This window comes from Sparus aurata, chromosome 3, assembly GCF_900880675.1.
Source record: "Sparus aurata chromosome 3, fSpaAur1.1, whole genome shotgun sequence".
Taxonomy (NCBI): Eukaryota; Metazoa; Chordata; class Actinopteri; order Spariformes; family Sparidae; genus Sparus; species Sparus aurata.
Genome location: NC_044189.1, coordinates 15,947,281 through 15,973,347, shown reverse-complemented (window position 1 = coordinate 15,973,347; position 26,067 = coordinate 15,947,281). Strand labels below are relative to the sequence as shown.

General features: G+C 47.9%; 1 protein-coding gene across 8 annotated transcripts in view; it reads right to left on the bottom strand.

Moving 5' to 3' along the window:
* The window catches only part of runx1t1 (RUNX1 partner transcriptional co-repressor 1), a 65,386-nt gene that overhangs the window by 9,085 nt on the left and 30,234 nt on the right, over positions 1-26,067 (bottom strand). For 7 of the 8 annotated variants that reach the window (XM_030412021.1, XM_030412022.1, XM_030412024.1 and 4 more), the window contains 4 exons: positions 12,988-13,125; positions 10,606-10,847; positions 8,093-8,182; positions 3,546-3,727 (listed from right to left, as the gene is read on the bottom strand). In XM_030412021.1, coding sequence (XP_030267881.1) covers positions 3,546-3,727; positions 8,093-8,182; positions 10,606-10,847; positions 12,988-13,125 — 652 coding nt within the window. Of the gene's footprint in view, positions 1-3,545; positions 3,728-8,092; positions 8,183-10,605; positions 10,848-12,987; positions 13,126-15,464; positions 15,834-26,067 lie in introns of those variants that run through there. The other variant, XM_030412023.1, reaches the window with a different exon arrangement.

The window sequence follows — 26,067 nt, the reverse complement described above, 5'->3', positions numbered from 1 at the left end:
CACACACACACACACACACACACACACACACTGTACATACTCTCTCAAGTAGCGTCCAGGGGATCAGGTGGATTTTTGTTCGCCTGCTTCCGAAGATTAATGCGCCCAGGTGTGATTGCGTGTGCGCGCTCGCTTGCACATGTGTGTCTGTGTGTGTGTGTGTGTGTGTGTGTGTGTTCTCAGCTTTGTCAGTTCACAGTTAAATCTTGCCAACAACCCCACCCCACCCCCCCATCTGCAATCCTCCACTTTCCTCTTCCTCTCTCCTCTTCCTCCCCATCTCCTCTCTCTCTCTCTCTCTCTCTCTCTCTCTCTCTCTCCGATGAACAGATTGAACTTCTTAATGAGCTGTTTTTATGGGCTCCTAATGCTCATCCACAGCTCTCCATATGCTCTTTCCCTCCATCCGTCCGTCTCTGGCTGCCTCCCTCGACTCATCCATCCACCACACTCCCCCCCCCTCCAACCACTCTTATCTCCCCAGCCTTCCTGCTGCAACAATGTTTGTATCTACAGGCAACGGAGCGCGCGCACACACACACACACACACACACACACACACACACACACACACGTTCACAGTCACCTATACAATGCACCGATGTGTGCGCACATTATACAGCTACTGTACATATGTGCGGCGCAAATTTATGTGCCAATTGCAAGATTTCAGATTTCAGAGAGGATCAAAAAAAGCATCTCATAACACACATCACAACATACGTGTGCAAATTGCCTTCATTTGAAACTGGCAGTTTAGAGAAAGGGCTTTTATTTTATTCTCCTTTGTTGTTATACAAATTCAACAGTTTCCCTATTTCACAATAAAGCCTTTTTAGCTTTTCAGCTTTCTCTTTCCTGCAAGACTTTTATTGTGAAGGGCCTGCAATTAATTGTTTAATGCTGCTGGACTGTGGATCTCTTTGTGAAGGACTCGGGTCGAATTTTCCACAGGACCGGCTTCACGCACGTTCTCGAGTGCCTCGCCTCAGTGCAACTCTCCACTCAGCTAACAGAGAGCAACAGTAGCAGATGTTAGCTTAGAAAAATTTACTATTTCCAAATTTGCCTGTTTAACAAGTATATTTGGTTATATTTTGGTAAAAAATCCTCCCAGTTCTCCCATCTGTTCCCCTTCGTTCAACGGTTCTCCTGTTTTAAACCTTCGAGTTCTTCAGGTTGCCCCTGCCTGGAAGACTTCAACTGTGAAACACCTGCAACAAGCGTTTCATTGACAACAGGAGAACAAATCAGAGGCCATCAATAAGAGTTAGCAGATGGTAAAAGAGAAACTCAGAGCGATCAGCTCCCTCCGTTCTATGTCACCATACTTGCACCTATTGTTTTCTTTTTGCCTCCTTCTTCAAGCGCTTATCTTCACTTGGCGTGTTTGGTAGTATAAGTAATCACTGGGACTACTTATACTACTGCAATTCATAGCTTACCCAGTTACAGCATTACTGGTGTCGGTACAAAAACAGGAGGATTCTGTTTTTTGCATCTCACTTGAGTAGACAGGACCCCCTCTTTATGCAGCTCTATGTTCTGATTGGATACATTTGGCGGGGTTTACCAGAAAACGTATTCTCTCTTTTACGTCGCGTGCAGGGCGAGGACATGGGTTACTGACCAAACACTCTGTAAGAGTGATTACTGATGGAATACAGCACTTATTTTAGTAAGAAAATGATGTCTACAGCAGCTTTAAAGTTGAGTTGAGTCTTGTTTAGATGTGTTGTATGCCATTGATGGAATTCATGGTGTGAAAATCTGCTGAATTATACTTAATTTGTCGTGCAAGCCATTAGAGCACAGGTACTTGTAATTTTGCACTCCCAGCTATTATTCAAATATATTCTTTTGTTGGAGAATGTGTGCTATATACATAACATTACATTATCATTCTCATATTCATATATTCCTAGTCCTGGTTTCTGCAGTCTGTAGTATTAATCAGGATACATTGATGATGCATTGTTGTCTGTAATTAAGGATTCCCATTCAAATTCCAATATTCCGATGCAAGGGCCTCCAATAATAGGGAATACAGAGCGGAGGTAAGCAAAAAAAAAAAAAACAGAGGTGCTTAGCCAGCCATATTGGTGCTGGAGCCTCATCTGTATGTGTTATCAGCCCCATCTCCCTAGGCAGGCGCACACACACACACACACACACACACACACACACACACATCCACACCCCGACATGTACAGAGGTGCACATACATACTCGCGCTTTTCACACTGAATAGACACACACACACGCAAACAGTCACACAGTTTTTTTTTCCCACTGAATACAGATGCCTACTTACTTTTCCACATATTCTCTCCCTCACACATTTACACGCACACCTCTTCCCCTAAGCTCACTCCCCCGTGCACCAGACGGCCTGCAAATATGCAGGTATTACAGAAAAAGTCTGCCGATCCGACTGTTGGGGGAAAAGAGAGGTGAGAATTATTAATATCGCGTTTGGCATTTTTTGTCCCTCAGCAAATATAAAAAAAGTACATTTTCCTCTCCCCAACCTGTATTGAAATTTTCAAAAGACCATGCACACATTGTGCTTGGAGCGCAAACACAAATGCCTACAAAACTTATGTCGAAGAACTGTAAAATGCTTAATTTGTATGCATCTGTAACTGAATTTATTACTCTGATTAGTAAAATCCCTTTGTAGAAATAATGAGTTTAAATCTCCATGTAGACTGTGACGTTATCTTTTGGTCGTATCGCAGCTCTTCCACATTAAATCATCTTTCGCCGTTGGTCTGGATGGATTTCTTGTGCTTGTTTCCTGGTGTGAGGGGGAGACTGTTTGGAGAGAGGACTATAGGTTTTTTGCAGCGCTTGTGTGTTCCTGGACGTCACGTCTCGACGCTCGTCTGTTAGAGCGGGGAACATTGAGCCATTACCAAAGTCCGTGACAACAAATGGATGTAATGATTTGGCTGAGGGGTACAGTATGCGGCGGGGGTTGAACCGATGCAGAAAGAGACACACACACTGTGTATTTAGACATCCGCTCGAGCATGCGTAGATTTCAAAAACATACACGGTGTATTCATACACATTCATTGACACGTTCACACTCCCCACAAAGGCACAGCTGTCTCCCTTGTTTTTTTTTTTTTCTATCAAGTTGTGTGTTCCTGTCTGTGTGTATGTGTGTGTGTGTGTGTGTGTGTGTGTGTGTGTGTGTGTGTGTGTATGTGGGTCTACTTCTCCCGTCTCTTCCTCTCCTCAGTTCTGGCCCATTAAGAGCAGGAGCCGGGAGCTGAGATGTCCAACGGAGCACGTCATGAGGCCCGGTGGCGCACTGACAGACACTTCCCATACATACATTAACACATCACACTATTGCCTCGCATTGGCTCAGCGCGCGTCTGCGGAGTAACATTTGGGTTCACGGGCCATGCGGGCAGACTCAAAGGGACTTATGCATGAGATCAAATAAAAGAGGAGCCGCTTCGGTGTTTGGGGCTGGTGCATTATCATGCCCGTGCTGGCAAAATAGCGCTCTGACTTTCTGATTCGCCCACCTGTCTGGCGTCCTTCTCTTGCCGTTCTCATTGACGTCCAGCAGGAGCTCGGAGGAGTCCACCGGGGAGGTGGTGCTGGTGTCCAGGAGCAGCTGCTCGTGCTGGGCCAGGTACTGAGCGGGGTTCTGCTTGGCCAGCCTGGCACAGTGCAGCAGCTCTCTCTGAAGGAGCGGCAGGTTAGCCTGCAAGAGGAAACAGCCAGGGGAGAGTGAATGACTGTTCAGTATGTTGTAGACACTGGCAAGAAATATGAATGAATAGAAGAGGGGCCTTAAAGAGACAGGAGATAAAAACAGAGCATTTCGGACACTATGCTCTGGACAGTGTGAGTTCTTTTTAGCATTACAGTAAAAAAAAGTACAAAATAAAATGATGAATCTGAAAAGGAGCATCATATGTCTCGGTATTCAAAGTCAACCCGAGCGCTTAAAAGGCAAAATATGCAGTCAGAATACACAAGTTCTGCTCGCGGCCTTGTGCAAAATGCAGTGCGCTGCTGATGATTCATACTCCACCCAAAAAAAAACCTTCAACCAGACTGATGCGTCTCTTTGATCGGAGACAAAACTTAAAGCTCTACGCCGCGTATTAGACGCCCGGCTTGCTTTCAGAGGAAAAACAACAAAAGGAACTGTGTTTTATCTCACATTCAAACCTGAAAAATATATGTATAAGTATTGTTAGAACAAGAGCTTTTTACTTCAATCTTATCCTTCCAAAACAACCAATTTGAGGTAACAAAATCCATTTCTTCCACGTCTTCCAACCCCTGTTCGCTCATTACCACCGAACCGCCAGCGCTTCCCCGTGACCCAGACCGCATTAACACCCCCCCAAAAAATGTCTCCATGTCCATTTTATATAAAGAAACGGCGGCTATTTTCAATCTCTTTGACATAACAAGGGGGTCTGCTTTCTTGTGTGGCGTTACAGGGTCACGCAGGTATGCACGCGTCGGCTTCAAAGACATCTGATGGGGTGCGTTTTGAAGCAAGAAGATGAAAGCGTTGCGTCAGGCAGGTTTTTCGGTACGAGAGCCCGGGCTGTTTTGGCGAGGCACATCACAGGAGCCTTTGGAGGGGCCATCTTTGTACGTTTTAGATCTGTTAAGCTTTGTTTTGTCCTCAAGAAGATAATCTATCTCTAAGTCTCTTGTTTTTTTTTGTTTTTCTTTCCCTATCATCTTCTTTTTTTCAATTTTTTTAAAATCTCTGAGCTTTTTCTCAGCCTCTCTTTATCCCGCTGACGTAGATGCTTTAACCATCCCGCCGCGTCCTTGACGAATGCTTACAGGAATAAGAATCGCAAAACACAACACAGATATTTTCTTTTTTTTTGCGGTATTTACAGTATGTTTTATAATAATAAAGAAAAAAAAAATCCCTCTCCAGTAATTGGCTGTGGTTAAAAAGAAATGCCAAGCGCTGGCCTTCGCTTTACCTGCCCGAGTTAATGGTCCGTTAATAGTTTATGATCGTAATTACCCTCTGAAAAAAAAAAAAAGAGAGCATGAAATAGATTGCTTTGACCCCGCCGAACTCATCTTTCATTAATTAGAGGTCATCCTAATTGCTAGCGAGATGTGGGATGCATTAAGAAAAAAAAAAAAAAAGACTGAGTCAAGAAATGCGGAGCGCTGACCAGACCGGGCTCATCTTTCATTTGATAAAGTGCGGCGCTTTGCTTCCGTGCACTTATGGTAACCAACATCTGCACTTGCATAACAAAAAAATAAAAATCTCAAGTAGTGTTCAGCAGCCGCAGCTAAAAATCCGCCCCGGGATGATTTATCGTGAAAGTACTGGATCTGTCGCTTTTGTCAAACGGTGCCAAAAAACACAATTCAGAATATGCCACATTTAGGATGTGCTGCACTTCGTTAACTTTTCTGTTTCTGTCATTTGCTGTTGGGGGGGGGGAAATCTAGGTGACTCTATATTGTCCTATTTCAATTATTTTCTCTCTCTCTCTCTTTTCCTGTCTTTCTCTTAAGCTAAATGTGTTTATTCCCTCGTCTCATGGCGCTCCTCTCATTTCAGCACAACGCAAGAATAAAAAGCAAAACACTTGACAGCTCAGATGAGAGCAAACCTGGATAAAAAAAAAAAAAAAAAAGCCCAACTTTAGCTCGAAAAAAAACAGAGAAACATTGTTACTCTGGAAGCCTGTTGTCTTGTGTGGCAGGCGTCCCGCCAACACATCACGTCACTGGCGCTGTGTGGTTTATGATTGCCTCCTTCCAGTAAAAGACTCCCAACCAATTTGTGGTTTGGTATTAAGAGAAGGGGAAAGGAGTTGAGTGGGCCGGGGTGGAAGATGAGGGCTCGGCTCGGTCTAACATTAGCGTAATGAAAAACTCTGAGGCCTGACGTGCATTGTTGCAGCTGTGCTTAGACGCACCTATAAAAGCTCCCCTACACCTCCAACTGCTCTCCGCTACCATATGGTAGCTGGCATTAAAGGCCCCGCAGTGGGAAGACACTAAAATTAGACTGGAGAGAGAGAGAGAGAGAGAGAGAGAGAGAGAGAGGCAGAGAAGGAGCGATGGAGGAGGGAGAAAAAAAAAGAAAAGGAGTTGCATCTTTGATTCCGCAGCCATCCCAGTGATACACTAACCATCTGGCGAGGAGAGGAGAGGGGAAGGAGGGAATTGGAGGATGGATAGATGGGGAACAGTAAAACAGAGACAGGAAAGGGGATGAAGATATGGAGGGAGAACAAATGAGAAGGTGAGTCGAGGAAGACAAAAGAAGGGTGAGGGGAAACTTCAAAATAAGAGCGTGGCGTGAGGAAGGAGACAGGGGGGGAAGACGCGCAAAGTCCCTCGCTTTGTGCCATTAACCGCCAGGGGTTCTGGTGGGAGCCATTTCTGCTGCCCACATCCACGCTGCACCTCGGTGGATAATAAAGGCTTGTGAATGTCAGCCCACACATGCACGCATCTGCATGTGCGCACGCGCCCACAGACAGTAAGAGCAAAGTGAGATGATGTTGTGCTCGGGGAGGAGTGGCTGTCTTTGTTTTCGTAAGTAACATTTGCCTCGCGCCTGTCACTGACACGCAGATAGAGCCGGGAGAGATGAGAGACAGGGAGGAGGAGATGAAGAGGAGGAGGGAGACAGAGAGCGAGAGAAGGATTGATGGGGGGATGGAGGGAAAAGAAAGCGAGAAAACAAAACGGAGCCTTTTCGGAGGCGTGTAATGGAAACAAATGAGCCCTGTGGTAAGCGCTACGCCCGTCCTCCCCGCTCTCCATCTCTTCCGCACCACACTGATATCGATCTCAGCTACACGCGATAACATGATCTGAACTGCTGCCGCGCTACATTGCATCCCTCAATATACACCCCAGTCCCGTTTGTCATCTTCGGAAACAAATCCCGGACCAGCTTCAGCTCCTCAAATTGTGCGCGCTGTGTTCAGAATATGCGCCCGTCTGACGCAAACAGCGCTAATGCACACAAATGGGCCCCTGTTTTCGCTTGCAGATACAGGCGGCAAAACCACCATCCCGCTTCATTTTTACCTGAGACCTGAGGGGAAACAAGGTGACAAACGGGCTGGAGAAAAGGGCACAGTGGCACTTTCTGTGGGAAGTACTGGCCAAAAACGTGGCTGAGTGGGATGAATACTGAGAGAGAGGTGGAGGAAGCTGGAGAGGAGCACGTGGAAGAGGATGTTGTCAGTGGGGCCAAAATCTTGCTAATTGTACACTGGTCAAATACGCAATAAAGGGACAGTTCACCCCCCAAAAAATCAAAAACCCTTATGTTTTTCCTCATACCTGCGGTGCTATCTGTCCATCTAGATTTTTTTTAGTGCGAGTTCCCCAGTTTTAGGCAGTTCAGACTCAACAGCAATGTCTCTTTTCAGAAATCACAAACAGGTCAGTCGAGACAATTCACAGACCTATTCTGTTCCTGCCGAACAGACCAACACCAACATAAAGTGTTCATATTCATTAGGTGGCGTTAGGTAGCCTCCGGATGATTTCTGGAAAGGATTTTGCTGCTTAGTTTTTCAAATGTATTTTTTTGTTGTTGTTGCTGCCATCGAGGAAACCAGGCAGACATCTCTGCAGCCTATTTTGGGGCGATATGTCGCTTTAAGTTTCTGTGCCCCTGTTTCCACTTCAAATATCGTACAGAAAAATGACAATCCGTCGCCGGCTTTGGGTTCCACAGGGCGAACCTAAAAGAGCGAACAACTTATGCACTGTTTAACTTGGAGGGGAGAGAAACAGACAGAGCGAGCAAATGGGAAGGGCGAGATGACACGAGAGACAGAATGAGAGCAACAGATTCTTGTTGCCGTCGCAATTGAGAGCGAGAGGGAGGAGAGAGAGAGACAGGTCAGGGATGGATGTGAGAAAGAGAGGCTAAGACGTGAGGAGGAGAGAGACTCCAAAAATAGGGAGAAAAACCCCGAACATAAGGATGCACATCTGGATCCGGGCTGACTAAATGCTTTCCAGACTCGGCCGATCGGGCGGGCGAGTGAAAAAAAAAAAAAACGCTCTCGCAGCAAACGTATATTTAAATGCCTACCTTCAGAAAGGGTATGACGAAAGGTCGCAGGGGGAAGTTGGTGGCTTCTTGGAGCTTGGAGTGGAATTCTTCGATGGTTAGCGTGGAATTCTGGAGGAGAGGGAAAAAACGGAGAAAAAACATATGAATCCATGTGGAAGGCATTAAGCGATAATATTACTTATTGGAAGCTAAGCTATATCCTGGCCTGGAGTGAATGTTTTGGGGTTTCGTAATGGGAAGCATATGGGGGCAAGCCGCAGCGAGAAGAGCCACAGGAACACAAAGACACACATCCTAAATTAACAAAGCAAATACACACATTGTCAAAACACACAGTATGCTGCATGGGGGAGAAATTCATTAACTCCTCTATATATGCCCTTAATGAGCATGTGCACAGGGCGCATATTATATTTTAAAGACATTTTGGACCACTTTCATATATTATGTCCAATTGCATAAAATATTTCTTCACTCTGGATGTTTTCCTTCTTTCTGCCTTTCCTTTGTTCCCATTGCTGGGGCATTCAATCGGATGTTTGCACACGTGTTTTTCTGTTGGATGCCTGTACAGTACACCATCCAGCCCAGTTTATAGGGGTACATTTAGCACAACTGCAAGAGGAGGAGTGTGCGTATCACTTTGTCAAACACTCCTGTCTTCTTCGCCTGCAACTCATATCCGCGGCTGAAAAGACAGCGGCGGCGCTATTTTTAATTTACAGCACGAGCTGTTCCCGCGTCGCAGAGCGGAAAAGAGGGGAGGGCGAGGAGAGAAAGGTGAGCGTGCACATGGGAGAAAATCTGCTCCATAACAAGCCGAAAATACAAACAAAAATCAAGCGAGACGGCAGATAAAAACATAAAAAAAAAAAAAGAGAGAGGGAAGAAGCAGATATTATTTTTCCTCCCCGCACTCTCGGCGTTATTTCCCAGACCTGAATTTTGTTACATTCAGCCTTACATCTGTTCGCCCAGATTGCGTAGGGGCTGTTTTCTTGACAGCTAGCGAAACCTCCTGAGTCTCCCCTCTTTCCCTCTCCCCAGCACACAACTAGCTAATTAACGGTGTCACTCTCTTTCAATAAGGCAGGGGGAAGGAATAGAGAGAGACACCGAGCGAGAGGGGAAGAGAGAGAAAGAGAGAGAGTAAAGGGGGGGGGGGGGGGAGAGAGAGCCAAAACGACACAGGAGAGGCATGTGCATATGCAGACGGTGAGAAAAATAAACATGGTGAAGCCAAAAGGAGGCTATGCTCTGTGTGGCTAATTAAAAAAATTCCTCCCTCCATCCCCTCCGCCTCCCCTCAACGTTCAATCACTATTTCTGTATTCCCCCGCGCTCAAAATGCTCGCATTCTCTCAGATCACGCAGACGCGGGGTAAATCTTTAGCTTTGCACGTGTATTTTTTTTTTTTTTACACAGCCTTCACCGAGTAACCGTGTCAGATAAACACAACGCATCTGTCTAATAAAGTCTCTGTTGGGGTAAAAAAATGTATTTTGATGTTTGCAGGCTTGATTTGTGCGTACGTCTCCAGTGAGGAGAACACATTTCTTCAGCTTCGCTTTTCTTATACTTTGCACACTTGTTGTTTACGCACTGCAATATTAATGAACACGGCCGCTTTCTTATCTTGGTCCAGAACACGACGCCCTATTAACATTCGCTTTATTTTTGCTGGGTAAGAAGTGCGATTCCCTCTTAAAGCTACAATCATCATTTATTCCCGCCATTATGTGTAATTGTTAGCTGAATGAAGCGGGGACGCCTTTATAGATTGGACTCGCGATTTATATTATCGCCTATCTATCAGTGATATCCTAGCCAGTAAATAAAGGCCACGTTGTTTTAATTGACTTCTAAGCAGCATTTACAAACTCAAGAAGAAGAAGCAGAAGAAGATGGAGTGCGTCTGAGGTTGTCAGACACGAGCTCCATCTTAGAGAGTTTGCTGTTAGAATAAAGAAGTGTAATCATTATCTCCCCGTGCTGCCTCTGGTCTTCCGTGTTGTCGCGTGTTGTATTTGTGCTTAAATAAATGTAATGCAATTAGATCCAAAGTGGATCAGGTGCATAATGACGTTAGTCTCCTGGTTTGATGTTAGTCTGTGTCCCAGAGGACCGCCTTTGTTTTGGCGAGGTATTTTGTTTCACTGAATGTTGTGCTGATGGATGTCAGTCCTGGAGGCAGAGATCTGCAAGTGTCTATTTTGCACTTGCGCCTGAAAGAGCAGATGGGTGAGCTTTCTGACACATGCGCAAAAAAACCCCTGAGGTTGGTTTTTTAGAATCAGCAACAAGTTTTTCAAAGTATTTGAAGCATTCATCTCTGCAACTGACAACCGACCTGACATTAGTTAAAACTTTTTAATTCACTGAACCCCTTCCATCCGCTGAACAAATGCTCAGAATTACTCTCAGACAGACCTTGAATGGATTCACTTATTCCCGCTAACTCAAGGCCCGGTGTCAGCTTTCCCTCCGCGAGCCCTTTGAACTGAAGCTCACATCCACAGTAGCCACTCACCACTAGTCCGAGCACTAACGTGCGGACCCGCTCGCCGATTTCCGGTGAGATGTCGTTGCCAAACTGCTGTAGGGTTGTGAGGAAGCGCTTGAGCTTGCTGAGCTGCCGCGCGCCACAGGCCGGCGGCAGCTGCTGGTTGGCCAGCGAGGAGGAGGAGGAGGAGCTGGGGCCGTTGCTGTAGCCGTTTGGGGGAGATGGAGCGCCGTTGAGCGCCGTAGGAGAATGGCTGCTGCCATTGGTTACTGCGTGAGACAAGGACACGAGAACATGACGTTAAGACAAAAGACAGCACAATGAGTGTTTTTCTTTTACGTGCAAAAGTAACATTGAACTCACTCTTACTATTCACAAAATAAATATCTAAAAACCATGAACGGCCTACAAGGGAAACGACAGACGTCAGCTTCATTGAGAGCTAACCGCCGATTTGAAATGATTTACATTCCCCTGAAAACATTCACAATCCTCGACATTTGTTTCCAATCATCAAGGCTCGTTTGATCCTTTGTGGCATCCTCTCATAAAAAAACATATTTCTGAGACATGTTGCCTCCCTGCACCCCCCTCTCCCTTTCCCTCCTTCCGTGCAGTCTAAACAAGCGGGGACAGTGTAACCCTCCCCCCCCCCCCCCCCTCCCGTTCCGCAGGGGCACGGGAGCAGCGTGTGTTTTCTGTGTGTGTGTGTGTGTTGGGGGAGTTGGTGTACAAAGAGACACGGGGCGGCATAAAGCTTTCCCTCTAATGAGATTAGGTTTTGACTAGTGATCCACTCACTCCCCCTCTGGCCGCCGTCCAAAGCCGCCACTGTAAAGTGAGGAGAGAGACGAGATACTCAAACTGCATCTGGTAACAATTACGTCGGGGTGGAAATCAAAGCATACTGCTTTGTTAAAACCGTCGGCGTGCGTAATGAGAGAGCCGGGCCTTTCCTCTCTCATCGCACGGAAGCCCTGATGTTAATTGTGGAGCTCAACAGACAGAGAGCGAGACAGACAGATGCAACGAGAAGGAGAAAGTAAATACTAGAGATGGAGAAAAGGAGTTGAGAAGTGATTGAAGGAGAACAAAATATTGCCTCTGTTGCAGAGAACCAGCACTGCTAATGCAGACTTGAGTGCTGTGAGCACTTTGAACCGCGGGCCCTTCGATTCTTTGATTCTAGTGCTCTTCACGCAAGTGGTTAAGTATGCACTTCTAAGTGAATACCAGGGTGTAATTTGCTTGTCACAGGCTATGGGCACGTCATGGCAGAGCTCCAACAGTTTGCAAGCGTGGGCGTTAATGAACTTGTTGGGTGAGTTGTTTGGAATGACTGCTATTTGGAAAAGGCTCAATACAACTTGTTAAGACGGTGTTGTGATGCTGATTCATTTTTAACAGCTGTGAGAGTGTAAGCTGGCTCACCTTGTGAGTCTCTGTGTCATCGTGGCAAAATGTGGCCCTGGAGTTTGCAGCAGGGACCGCCACTGAAGCGGCTTTGAGCATTTTGCCAGGAGTTCATACGTCTGTCTGTCTGTGGGCATCTTTTTGTCAGTGTCACAGCGTCTCAGCCGTGCAAGGTACTGAGACAAAAGTTTAGTGTAGTGTGTAGCTGAGGCCAAGTTTGAAGATTGTGATGATTACCTCACAAGATCGTCCGTAGTTTATTTTGGGATTTCACCTAGATATATCAAGACTGTCTTTTAGAGCTGGGTCAGTTAAATAAAAAAAAAACATTTCACCACTAGCTGTCACATGTGATGCAGCCGCCCCAAAAAGGAACATAATGAGAGCCCATGAATGAGAGCGTAGCAGCACTACAGTCCATCATGTCAACTGTGACTCATTCAACTAAAGTTTTTTAGTTTACGACTAAAATAATACATGAAATAAGAGTATAGCTGAGCGAAACTGGAGAACACATGACAGAGATGAGTCTTCCAGAACGCCTTCCAAATGTTTCACAATAAAAGCATTGTTAATACATAAAGGATTTGTGTCCACTGAAACACCAGAAGGCCTACTGTATCTGCCCAGCCCTGCTGTTTTCCAATGAGTGAATTAATTTACGTCCGGCCGTATTTTTTATGGGCGCTTGAGGGTGGAATTGGAGTTGATCTGCAGTTGACAGTCACATTGTATCTGTTGATACGACCACTACTGTATTCTGCATACCACACTACTGTGAGCTCTCGACACAAGAGGCCAGAGGTGTTGTGGCCCATGAAAATGCCGCGTCTCTGTGAGTGTAACGGAAACAATGAACTTAATGATGACATTTACAAAGAAACTGTTTTAAATGGCGATACCTGATCGGCTTCATGAAGTCAGAATCTGCACTGACACGGTGCACTTCTAATTTTATGTAACTGCAGCACGACATTTGCCCTTATCTGTACTCACGTGTGGTGGGGGTGTAGGAGCTGTTGCGTGGTGCTCCTTGCGTGCTGGGTGGGGGCGGCATAGTAGGGGGGGTCAACCTGGACTGTGTCTTGACGTCCGCAGGTGAGTCGGGCATGGTGGAGGGCTTCCCAGTGCGATCTGCAGGGAAGAGGAGCAAAAAGGTTCTTAGGATTTTAAACTGAAACACAACACGCACTCCACATCTGTGTGAAATTAGAATATATCATAATCTGCACTCCAACAGCAGCAGGATTTAATGTGATAACAAAGCACCTGCGAGCTTCACCAGAAATAGATGGACTCCGCCGCGTCATATGTCGGTGCGGCGTGCCACGGCGACACTGATGCATATGCTCAGACTGTCAAACGAGGCGCAAGAGTGACTCACAGACACGCCGACAGACGCCCGAGAGAGGAGCGTAAATCTGCAGCGAGTGCGCCTCTCATTCCACCGCCATCTGTGCCGTCCTGCATGCCCGCTGTACAGAACGGCGACACGGCAAACCCCCCCGCTAACGACTGCAGTGCTCATTACACACACACACACACACACACACACACACACACACTGCCCCAATGCTTGTATCTCTGGATACTATATCACATCTGTTCAGGGGCTGAAAAGCAACTACTCAATGAAGTAATTTAAAAACAAAAACACACAGGGAACTAACTGCTAACTTGTCCTCCGCCAACAATACTTATTTCAGAGATGAAATATTAATCAAAAACCAGACACATTCTCCGATGACCTGCCCGTCAAATGCACGAGAACGACAACGGGAGCCTATCAGAGCCTTTCACCGGCGCGAGGGGCTGCAGGATGAGATACACAACTTCCCTCGGCGATGGCGGCAACGGGCCTATCGCAGAGTTAACAGACCGCTATGGAGTGATGTTTGCGGCCAGAGGGGGGAAGAGAGAGGGAGGGGGTGAGAAATGAAAGGAAAGGACAGAAGAGAGCGGAGGGGAAGGGAGGAGCTGCAAGAGAAACAAACCCATTATCGGCGACACTGGGAACATACAGCTGTAATCACGGAGCGGGCATGTGCTTTGACTCAAACACACACACACACACGCACCGCTGTAATCAGGGTGCACGTTCCAGAAAAAAGAGGTGTCACACAATTTTCTCATGAGCCTGGAGAAGATGGAAATGCACCCTATTATCTCTGCTTATGTTTTGCGTACTTTCTCTCATTGTTCGTGTTTTCGAGTGTCTACACCGCCACATCCGCCTGGCTCCATAGTGTTGAGTTGAGGTGAAATGAAAGAGAAGTACTGATGTGAGAGAGACAGCAGAGCCTAAGCCTGTTAGCTATAGGCCCCCGAACTCTCTCAGTAGCACTCCGGCTGGCTGATGCCGCCACCGAGGTGCACTGTGACTAAGTATTTTAGTCACGCCAGCTCGGCTTTTAGCAGGCAGGGCGAGCAAGAGATGGAGACGTCAGTGGAAGTCTGAACGCAAGAAGGCTCGAAACGGCTGTTCCCGCGGCTCGACGTTTAGGTCGTTTTTTATTGAGAAACAAGCGAAAGGATATGCGACATGGTGATCACGGCACAAACTTGAACATGTTCAGGAGCGGTAACGATCAGCCTCTGAGCTTTAAAGGTTCAGTTAGAAGAACTGCGACATACATGAAATGGGAAGATTTATTTCTTTTAACGAGCCTAAAAGCTGCATCAGCTCACACCACACTGAAATGATTAGAAATAACTCCCTGACATGCATTAACCAATGTGGCTGTTCATGGCCAATACTGATTATTAGTAATCAGGTAGACCTATAATTGATATCTGGACCGATATACATTTCCAGTAAAAATTAGATTCTTAGCGCCAATATTTAGGATATATAGTTATCAAATATTTGAGGTACTTGTACTTTATACTTCCACCACACTACATTTTAGAGGCAAATATTTTTTGCTCCACTTCATTTATCTGAATATCAACATTTTTTCTTGAAACATGTCGGCGCTCTGAACAGATTCCCCTGATGATCAAACCTTGAGTAACCTCTCACAACTCCTTGTGGTGTAAACTTCTGTTAACTTAAAATACTCTGTGGGAAAAGAAATTGGTGAGCCGTGGTTGTATCCTTCCTTTAGACATCTTGACTTCAGAAGGGTCTCTCTGCTCTCTGGGAGGTCAGCGTTTTTAACCGTTAATGGCTATTTTACATTGAAATGACGAGTGAGTGCTTTGAAGAGGCACTAAGCTCCGACTTTATCCCATTTTTAACGTCAAATTCTGTGAAACACACACCACGATGCATTGAATAAATACGGAATTCCTGCAGTTTGCCCTTTCAGGAGTACTTCGTATTCTTCGGTTTGTCCGTATCACTGACTGGCACGGCCACGCTTACATTGACACACACACTGTGTTTGCAGAAGCTTCCAAAGATCCTAAAGGCAAACAGAACCCGCCCCATTACAGTGTGACACTATCAGAGGACCAATTATCTCCCTTACCAACCACAGCTGACCGTCCCTCAGTAACCACACACCCTCTGGAGCCGTCCCGGGAGGGGCCCGCCTGATAAAGTCACTGGGAAGTTTGGATTCATCGGGCTCCCAGCGGACAGAGAAACAGACCTAATGCCTTAACCTTTCACAGTCACTGGGATTGGGTCCACCTCGGGCCGAAATCCCAGAGGGATGTATTGCAGAGAGCGGCGTGAACGGGCACGGAGCAGAGATTAGTGGGGGGAAAAAAGAGCAGAGTGATTAGGGAAGCAGAGAACAGAGGACCGGAGTTGAAAGAGGAGTCAATGTGAAGAGACGATGGAGAGTCCTCCTCTCTCTCTGTCTCACACACACACGCAACCTTTCCATCGATTCCTCCCGACCTGGCCAGACTGAGAAAAGGTTTACTACTCTTATTTCACCACAGTAAAAAAAAAAAAAAAAAAAAAAAAGGCTGGACACGACTATTTATTTTATAAACTCTGGATATAGCGGAGTAGCTCGTGGAAACATATACTCTTACCTCTGGCTGCCAGCTATCATATCCTGTGCGCCTGCCTAAAATATGATCTACCAAAATACAAGGTCATTAAAAAAGACGAGCGGGTGACAGGGCCCGAGGCAATTCATCATCGTCCAGTCAAACAAAAAAAAAAAAAAAAGACCCCGCATGTATATACTTAACGAGCCCAAGTTAAATAGAGAGAAGTTGCTGTATCACACATGGTTCCACTTATCCCGCCTCACTTGACCTAAGGGCTCGTGCTCTCGCTCGCTCTGTGTATTTGGCTTTTCTAATTGGGCGGAGATTTTTGGCCAAGCGCACGTGATCTAGTGTCACATTAGGGGCCAAATCATCTCGTAATTACCTTAATCTTTGTGACAAGATAGCGGAGTGGATCAAGTGAATGACTCACGATAGAATTTGAAATCAGATGCTGACCTCCAGCTGTACCCAGAGTGCACAGCATACAGCGTAATCCCTTTTAAAGATGAATCAGTTCAAAGCAGCAGTGCGGGGTGCTCTAAGGGCATCGTTCCTCGGAGTGTAAAAATGCTTTTACACTTGTTGACTTTAAAAGTCAATTTAAGCATGATGTGCAATACTTAAACGGGGTTAAAAAAAAAAGCACAAAGGTCTGGCCCTGAGATGCACCTGGACTCCTGAGCGGCACTGCGAGCCCCGCGGCAGCATGAAAAGATGGGTTTGGTTACGGACTTGTAATTGGGGATTAACACCCGGGGTCAGCGCTGTGATTGGATGGCAAATCATCGCGTGGAGATGAGAGAAGCATAAACCCTGCAAGCATGTGAAACTCCACAGTTCCCTAAAGGGAAGAAGATGTCCGAGTGTGGACGAGTATGAAATGCATGTACACGACAAATCCACGCACGCGCATCTGGGAAACGACAGGCACGCGCTCTCTCACGCCTCTGTGATTCATAAGCAGCATCTTCTCTGTTTCTGATATGATTGAGAGCGCCGCAAAGCATATAAGCAGAATCAAAATCGATGGCTACATGCTAACCAACGAGGGCCGCATCCGACCATTCACCCAGCAGTCACTATGCCACTTGAATCAATAGCAATACTCGCTCTGCAACGTAATTTACCCAGTCTCTGGGAAGAATAAAAAATATGTCTCACAACTGGAGCACATTACGGAAAACAGCTCCTGGTGTGTGCTCTCAATCTTCACGAGCTAATATAGCATGCATATTTTAAAAACACAAGAATGTACTGTATGTGCGGATGACTGTCAGACGCGCCCTGGTTTCACTGCAGCAACAGTGCAAGACAGAACAAGAGCGAGTGCTCGCCGCCTCATGCATAATTCAATACCAAAAACACCACCTACACACACGCAACCTTAAACAACCTTGAAAACAAAGTCGGGCGTCTCCTCCGGACTAATACATCTGTTAAAAGTTAATGGCTTAACTTAATGCACGTCTATTGTCCATTTATTAGCCCTGTTACAGTTACGTAGTTGAGGCGAGGCTGCAGATCTGCGGCCGCGCGGCGGACGGTGTTCCAGGACCGGACAGGTATTGATATGCGGAGCTTTAATGGAAAGAGGGCGATGAGTGCTTTGACTTTGCCTAACTCGCTTTTACGACTTCTCAGAAGTGCTGTTGTCCAGGAATTAATGGATCGAAGAGGATGAGGACGGTTGCTGAAGAGGCTGCAATTAGCCATAAAGGAACAGAGGAGAGGCCTTTTCCAACGCGCGTTGACTCGCCTGCCCACTCTACACGGGCGGAGGTGCCAAACCTATCGACGTTCATGCCTGTGGATGACAGTGATTAATGCCCCACAGCAGCCACTCGCCGTGCGGTTTTATCTGAAGCATCGTGAAGGAGCTCTTAGCGCAAATATTTGTAGTCTGAGTGGCCTGAGTGAGAGTCAAACCCAGGAGAGTATCGGGGCTGCAGTGATGCCTCATTAAATGTAGTTGGTATATTGCTACTCTGCTATCATATTGTACATGTCAAAGGTAATTACACTGATATCCGACTGAATTATGAGCTCCCAGGAGGGGCGAGGTTGCGTTCGCTTTGTCTACACAAAGTTGGGATTACGTTTAGAGTGGAAGTGCTGCCGCAGCGCTGTTGCAGTGAGAAATATTTTGGCATTCACTAACAAAGACCACGCCAAAAGCTGTATGGAATGAAAACAGGGATTTATTAAGCATAATGACACATGTTAGATGCTGGGAAGGAAAGGGTCGAGGGATGGAAGGATGAAGGGATGATGGGGTAGGGGTCGAGGGATGGGGGAAGGGGTCGAGGGTCGAGGGATGAGGGGGTTTAGGAAGGACGGTGAGGGTTGACAGGAAGGGAAAGAAGCTGGTGGGATGAGAGGACGGAAGGGGAGGTTTGGCGAGAGGAACAGGAGGAACGGAGTGGGTGTGGAGACGCTGAGTGGGGGAGCCGCCTCCGATCTCTTCGTTAGCCCCCTGGTTCCTGTATGTGGATGAGAGAGAGAAAACACGAGGAAAGAAGGGGAATGGGAGGGAGGGATGTAGAGAATCAGTCAAAGAGGGAGTGAACGGATGGGGTGCGCTTAAATATATTTCGGGCGGAAATGAGATGAGTTCGAGGCGTGGTCTTTGTTCCCGAACCTAGTTATAAAACTTCATTTCACTAACAAAGACCACGCCAAAAGCTGTATGGAATGAAAACAGGGATTTATTAAGCATAATGACCACATGTTAGATGCTGGGAGGAAAGGGTCGAGGGATGGAAGGATGAAGGGATGATGGGGTAGGGGTCGAGGGATGGGGGAAGGGGGTCGAGGGTCGAGGGGATGAGGGGGTTTAGGAAGGACGGGTGAGGGTTGACAGGAAGGGAAAGAAGCTGGTGGGATGAGAGGACGGAAGGGGAGGTTTGGCGAGAGGAACAGGAGGAACGGAGTGGGTGTGGAGACGCTGAGTGGGGGAGCCGCCTCCGATCTCTTCGTTAGCCCCCAAGGAAACTTCAGTGAGACAGGTGTGTGTGAGCGTTTCTGATGTCGTTTACGTCGTTGCGGATGTATGTGTGGTAAGCGGGGGAAGACCATCGGCCAGGATTTTGATTACGTGGTCGGGGACCCCCCTGCTTGGAGGCGGAGGAGGCGGCTCCGATGCGGGAAGGAGTGCCCTGAGTACAGATCTGGGGATATTCCTGATTGAAACAGGATTGGCGGAGGGGTGACGGTGGAACCAGTGGCGTGTGGCTATTTTTCCTATTTCCGTGACGAACAGAGGGTCCTGGGGGAGGCTCTGCTGGCTAGCCTAGAGTTGATGTATTCTTGTAGCGGTTCGAAAGGGCTGATGTAAGAGTCTAGGCGGAAGAGATAGGATGGGTTGCGGTGGACCGGACTGGTTGGTCTTGCTGCATTTAAGGTTGTAAATAAGGGTGTCGGTGGATGGATTGGAGATGTCGGAAATGGATGCGTGGCAAGATGGGTTGTATTTAGAGGTAGAAGCCGTGGAATTCAGAGCAGCGCAGAAAGCCGAAGAATGCTAGAAGAAACATGGATTCCAGGACCTTGTCGACGTACGGAGATGAATAACCTGAGCGGAGGGTTCTTGATGCATCGGATGAGGAGATCTGAGGTTAGGGGCGAGCGTTTTGGTGGAGTATGGACTTCTGTCTTGCGGGAGACCTTTGATTAGCATCGTTATGTGAGAATGGGAAGTGGCTTGGCATGGAGCCCCGGAGGTAGTCTGGTGAAGAAGTTGATGCCGCTTATGTAGGCCTGGATGGTAGTGGATTTCATCTTCAGGATGGAATGGGCGAATGAGATAAAGCTCGACAGGGTCAAGACGTCGAGCGAAGGAAACCGGAAGATTATGAGAGGCGTGGAATGTTTTAAAACAATTCCATCCGGTCATGTATGATGCGAGTGTACGGGGAGCGACACTGTTCAGGATGGCGTCTTGGGAAATGGAAACCAGGTTTTGAAGCTCGGGAGTCAATTGAAGATGGTGGCAGAAAACGGTGGGACTGGAGTTGGGACCGTGTCGGAGGCTGGTGGCCAGCTGTCTGAATTTCTGAAATGAGAACGGGAGAGTGCGTCAGCAATTGTGTTCTGATGACCGGGGATGTGAGCTGCTCGGATGATGAATTGGTGTTGTGCCGAGACTAGGGTGAGTTTCCTGACGAACTGCATGATGTCTAGGCAGTGTGAACGACCCTTATTGATGATGTCTACGACTGCGGTGTTGTCGGAGTGGATGGTGATGGTTTTCTTTGACCATTTGTGGCCCCAAAGAATAGCTGCTATGATGACCGGGTACATTTCGTAGATGGCAGAGGAAGGAGAGAGCGATGAGAATTCAGGGGGGCCATTTGGCTGAAAACCACTTGCCACTGAAATAGCCGCCGAAGCCGATGGAAGGAGCTGCATCTGTAGATAGTTGGATGTCTTCTGATGAAGTGATGTTTGTGTCGTAGAAGAAGGAGATGCCGTTCCAAGAAGAGAGGAACTGGTGCCATAGCTTGAGCTCCATTTTGCAGGAGTTGTCCAGTGTGACGTTGTCGTGGAGTGATGGGACTGAGGAGGCTATGGAAAGCAGGTGAGACAGGAAGGATCGACCTTGTGGGATGATGCGGATTGCATAGTTGAGGTGGCCGAGTAGCGAGAGGAGTTGGCGTTTGGTGCATTTGTCCGCCAGGAGGAAGTTTGAAATGATTAAGGAAATCCGGTGTATTTTTTCTGTTGGCAGGGATGCTTGGAGTGACACGGAGTTAAGGGTAATGCCGAGGAATTCCAGGGATGTGCTGGGGCCCTCGGTTTTCTCTGGGGAGAGAGGGACTCCGAGCTCGTTGAAGGCGGAGATCAGTGTGGTGAGACCGTGTGACGGGGGAGAAGAGGATGGCGTGACTGTAAGGAAGTCATCTAGGAGGTGAACGACGTAAGGTAATCTGTGTTTGTTCAGCAGGATCCAGCAGAGTGCTTCGGATAAGGAATCGAATATTTTTGGGCTGCTTTTGCACCCAAAGGTGAGGCGTACGGCAAAGTAGTATGCACCCCTCCACTGAACGCCAAAGAGATGCCAGAAGTCTGGGTGGATGGGAATGACTTTGAATGCACTGGTGATGTCTGCTTTAGCCAACCAAGCTCCTTGGCCGGCTGTACTGATGAGGGAGATGGCATGATCTATAGTTGCATAGTGCATTGAAAAGTCTGGGCTAGGGATTAGGCTGTTGATGCTTGGGACTGGAGAGCTGTGGGGGGATGAGAGGTCTATAATGAGTCTCTTTTTCCTGAGTATTTCCTGGTGGCGATGCCAATTGGACTGATTCTGAATGGACTGAATGGTGGTTTGGGGAATGGACCGATCATGAATCTGTCTTTGATTTCTTGGTCCAAGAGTTTGTCGACTATGTCGGGCTGGGAGGTGGCAGATTGTAGGTTGTGGCATGTATGGGAGGAATCTGGTGTGACTACTAGACCTGGGTGAAATCCGTCTTTGAATCCTTGGATGAGGTAATTAACAAACTTGCGGTCGGGGTGACATTTTAAAGCATCGGAGAGAGCGTGGATGTTGATGGGTGTGTTCAGATACTTACACAGGCCGTGTTTGGTGGGGTTATGTGGACAGGTGGATCTGGCATGGGCTCCGCCGCAGAAGGAGCAGGTATGGAGGAAGCGGCAGCTTGAGACTTTGCAACCGAGGTCGTTGAAGTTGTTGCATACCATCCTCCCGCCCTGGTATAATACTGGTCTGCCTCTTTTGTCGACTCCTTTAGGGAGAGGGCCGAGAGCGATCGGTTGGATGTTGACTGGTTTGGGAGTGATGGATGGAGGAGGGGCTGTTGGGGGCATGTTGTGGAAAACAGCCGGCTTCTGGTTAGTTTGAAAGGTGGTAGGGGGTAGAGAAGCGGTGAGGGTGCAAGTTGTGGTGGGATGTGATGGGGCGCCGCACATGTCGCAATTAAGCGAAGCGCGGGCCGAAAAGACGCGGCAATAGAGCTCTGTGTCCAGCGTACCCCAGTACGTTCCTTGGTTGAATTGATGAAGGCGGCCAGCGGCTTGGGAAGCAAACAGAATGTGGTATGTATAAAAACCGTTGCCTCCGAACCGCAAGGCCAGGTCGAGGACCAGAGACAAGTAGTCGTCCAGCTCTTGCCTGCGTTCGGGGAAAGATGAGCAAATGATGTCGCGGTACAGGGAGAAAGAGAGGGTGAATTCTACGGGGGTGAGTTCTTTGGAGCGGGTGGACAGGGGTTGCTTGAGCGCAATTGGACCGAGTACAGTTTGTAGTTCTCTGGGTACCTGGGGGTTGCAAGTGGACGGATGTATAAGGTGGGCGAGGTCGACGTAGTTACCCGTGAGAATCTGTTGGCGGAGAGTGGCTGACACGGGAGATGGGCGAGAGGAAGCGACTGGGCGTGCTGGAGGAAGTGCTGTGGCTAGAGTGAAGTTATTGTGAGTGGGGGGATAGGTGGGGAAAATCCAGGATCCGGTTGTGGGGGGAGCTGTGAAAAAAGCAGGTGGGTTAGTTGGAGGACAAGGAACATGAGTCGCATATGGGTGATGGGGAAGGTAGGGGTAGGGTTGGGGGGGGGGGAGGGGGAAAGGAAGAGACAGGAGGAAAGTGAGGGTTTTGGCTGGTGGTGCCGCCGAGGACCGTTGTAGTAGGTGCGCTCTGTGCGGCTGAAGCGGTTGAAATTGGAATGTGGGGGGTGGTGGTAGCCGGAGGAGGTAGGACAGGAAAGTTAGGAATGAGAGAAGAGCTGGGATAGGAGACGGGAGGAAAGTAAGGGTTTTGGCTGATGGTGTTGCCTTGAGCCGTTGTTGTGGGCGCGCTCTGTGTGGCTGAAGTGGTATGACTGGGTATCATAGCCGAAACGGGAGGGACAGGGAAGTTAGGAAAAAGAGAAGAGGAAAGGATGCTGGGATGGAGGGATGCATGTGCTCGGGTTGTTTGTGAAGCGTGGGGTAAGGAAGAAGAAGAGTTAGGAGCAAGAGATGCAGGCTGTGGGTTTAGTACGACCTGGCCCTCTGGGAGGGCTGTTGAGTGAGGTTGGGCTGGGTGCGTGATGACGTCATCGGCGCTGCGGTGGGAGCGAGGCCGTGAACCCGGAAGTGGCCGCGGAGTTCTGCGGTGTGGAATGCTGCTCTGCTGGGAGTTGGTGAGAAGTTTGAATAACTTCGCCTTGTTGTCGGTGCGGTGGAAAGTTATGTTCCGCTCTGTGAGGGTGCGCTTGAGACGAACGACCGTCCACTCCGAAATGTTTGGAGCCGCGGGACGATCGGCGAGACGGCGAGGCGACGCCGGGTCGCGGAGGCTTCGTCCGGAGCGGCTGGAGGAAGGAGTGTCGGTCGGACGCCGAGCGCGAGATCGTCCCCTGGAGCGGTGGGGGGGAGACGGGCGGATGGTGCTGGAACCGCCGGTGGACGGAGGCTGGGAGCGCCTGACGACGTGGATGGTAGAACGTGTCCGGGCTGGCTGGCGAGGAGGGATGATCGGTGATGGAGAGGACTCTGGGATGTCGTCAAACAATTCGCTGTCTGATGGGTTCAGTGAGAGTTCGTTCTCCATGGTTTTAAGGTACTGCTTTCTTTCTTGTTTTTCTTTCGGTTCTGACGATGTAGAGAATCAGTCAAAGAGGGAGTGAACGGATGGGGTGCGCTTAAATATATTTCGGGCGGAAATGAGATGAGTTCGAGGCGTGGTCTTTGTTCCCGAACCTAGTTATAAAACTTCATCAAACCACTCGCCCACAACAGTTGCGGCTTGTGGCGCTTAACAGCCGAGATGACAGGTTTGAATATGAGCTGAACGGGTGACGTTCCCTTGTTTTATTTCAACAATCTTCGAGGGGGGAACTATTTAGATTTGGAGAAAGTATTCAAACTCAGAATTTAAAAATTTACAATATCAATGTGGTAATAATACACCCTCAGAAATATGTATCATTTCCATAACTGAATAAAGACGCTGTGAGGAAGGGAAGGTCCCCAGAACAAGAAAGGTGGCAAGCAAAGTGTTTTCTCTTTGTTCCTATCTTTCAAATGACTGGTAGTCCACATAAACCGCCATATTTTAGTCTTTACCACACCCTTTGTCAGGATTTGAATACGCTAACCGCCCTCACATCTCCCAAAACACGCTCTCAAAGGCTCTGTGTTAAACAAAAAAAAAACAAAGCGTAAAAGTTAATCTGCTCTTATTTGTTCCTTCTTTAATCTCCGTTACAATCCCTCTCTCTGACTCACAGGCCGATCCTAGAAATGAGGCAGAACCCCGGGACTGCTACCTGCCACTCACAGGGATGTCTTCACACTTACATCACCCGTTTGCATCGTCCATGATTACGTGATCCCCGATGTTTGCAAAAAAAAATCTCTCTTTCTTTCTTCGCCTTCCCCCCCCCCCCTTTTCTCTCGCTCGCACTTCTCTTCCAGCCGAGCTCAAAGAAAGGAGATTTTTATCCCCCCGCTGACTTTTGATACACGCCTTACATGAGGGTTACATCACTCGCCTAAAACAAGGTTGTTGCAATGAACGATATCTAGAAGGAACGCGGTCCCTGAGAAACAGCTCAATATGTTACAGGGAGGACTTCGCTAACCCACAACCACAATGTTGTACCAGAAGAGTATACATTTCATCATCACACACGCGGCCATGAGGTCACTCTCGTGTTGAAATCACCTTGCAAAATGGGGACAGCGTTGCCCAACCTTGATATTTTAGATTATTCATGGAGGCTACAATGACTCCAGAGTCTATCATCAGGAGATAGAGTCAAGCAATCTCAATTACACACTTCATAAGCTAGAACTGCCGCCGCGCGCGCGTGTGTTTGCACGGGTGTATGCGTGCTCCGCGATCGTGCAGTTGGAGACCCAGAAAATGATGCGATAACAGTGGCAGTAATATGCCACTCGAGAGTACTTCACACCGGCAAATCCCATTCTTCAAAACGACAATGGATTTCAATCACGCTGGGCGAATTTTCCAGAGTTGGCGGCTGTGACATAAACAATTTACGGTGCGCCGGCGTCGCCCGTGCGAGCACAAGATTGCATTAGTCAGACGTAAGATATCATCATTACGGGAGTTAAATGGAAAAATGCATATAGGCTGACCCGCTTACGGACGGCGCGCACGCAGGCGAAAAACACATCATCTCGACGCGCATAATACCGCCGGCGCTCACATTGATATGTAGGTGTTGAAGTGAGAACCGCGATGCAGTGGCACCGCGGGAAGCCTGTGAATTGAGCACTAATGTCCACAACATGCCGATGTCTGTGCAAAATGGTGCCTCTGGGTGTGTTATACCCACACACACACACACACACACACACACACACACACACACACAGAATAATGTGTGAAGAGAGGGAGCGGGACAGAAAGGTAATGGAATAGATGAAGCGATACAGCCATGGTGCGATAGTGGCTTGCGGTGATTGCTCTGTGCCGCGTGCACATGTGGGGAGAGAGGGACACGAGAGGGAGAGATGAATGGAGAGAACGAGGGAGGACAGATGTGTTAAAGAACAGAGTTGAGGGACAGGTGAGACGATTGAGATTCAGACCACGAGCACACTGGGGAGAAACAAGAGAAATCTATCGGTATGCAAGTGTAGTAACCCCTCTTCTCTTCCCATCATCCCTCTCCTCTAGACCATGCTCACACACACACACACACACACACACACACACACACAGAGTCATCGGCAGCCAGATGGAGCAGTATGCCGAGCATGTCCCATCAAACTCCACCCGCTTGTCAAGAAGATGTATGGATGCAACGCCCTACCACAAACACACACAAATCCATACACACCAGTGCATACACAGCTGCAAGGATGCATGCACAAATTGCAAAACAAAACAACACAACTCTCTCTCTCTCTCTCTCTCTCTCTCTCTCTCTCTCTCTCTCTCTCTCTCTCACACACACATACACACACACACACACACACAGATCTAATTTCCATCATCTTATTTATCTCCCTCCCCAGCAGATGCAGGATGCGGAGGAGAGCAGCGCCACCATCTATGTGTCCCTTTGGACTTTTTTTTCCCCCCTCACTTCTTTTCCCTCTTCATCTCTCCTCTGTTTTCTCACAACCCTCTTTTCCCCTCCTCCTGTCTTC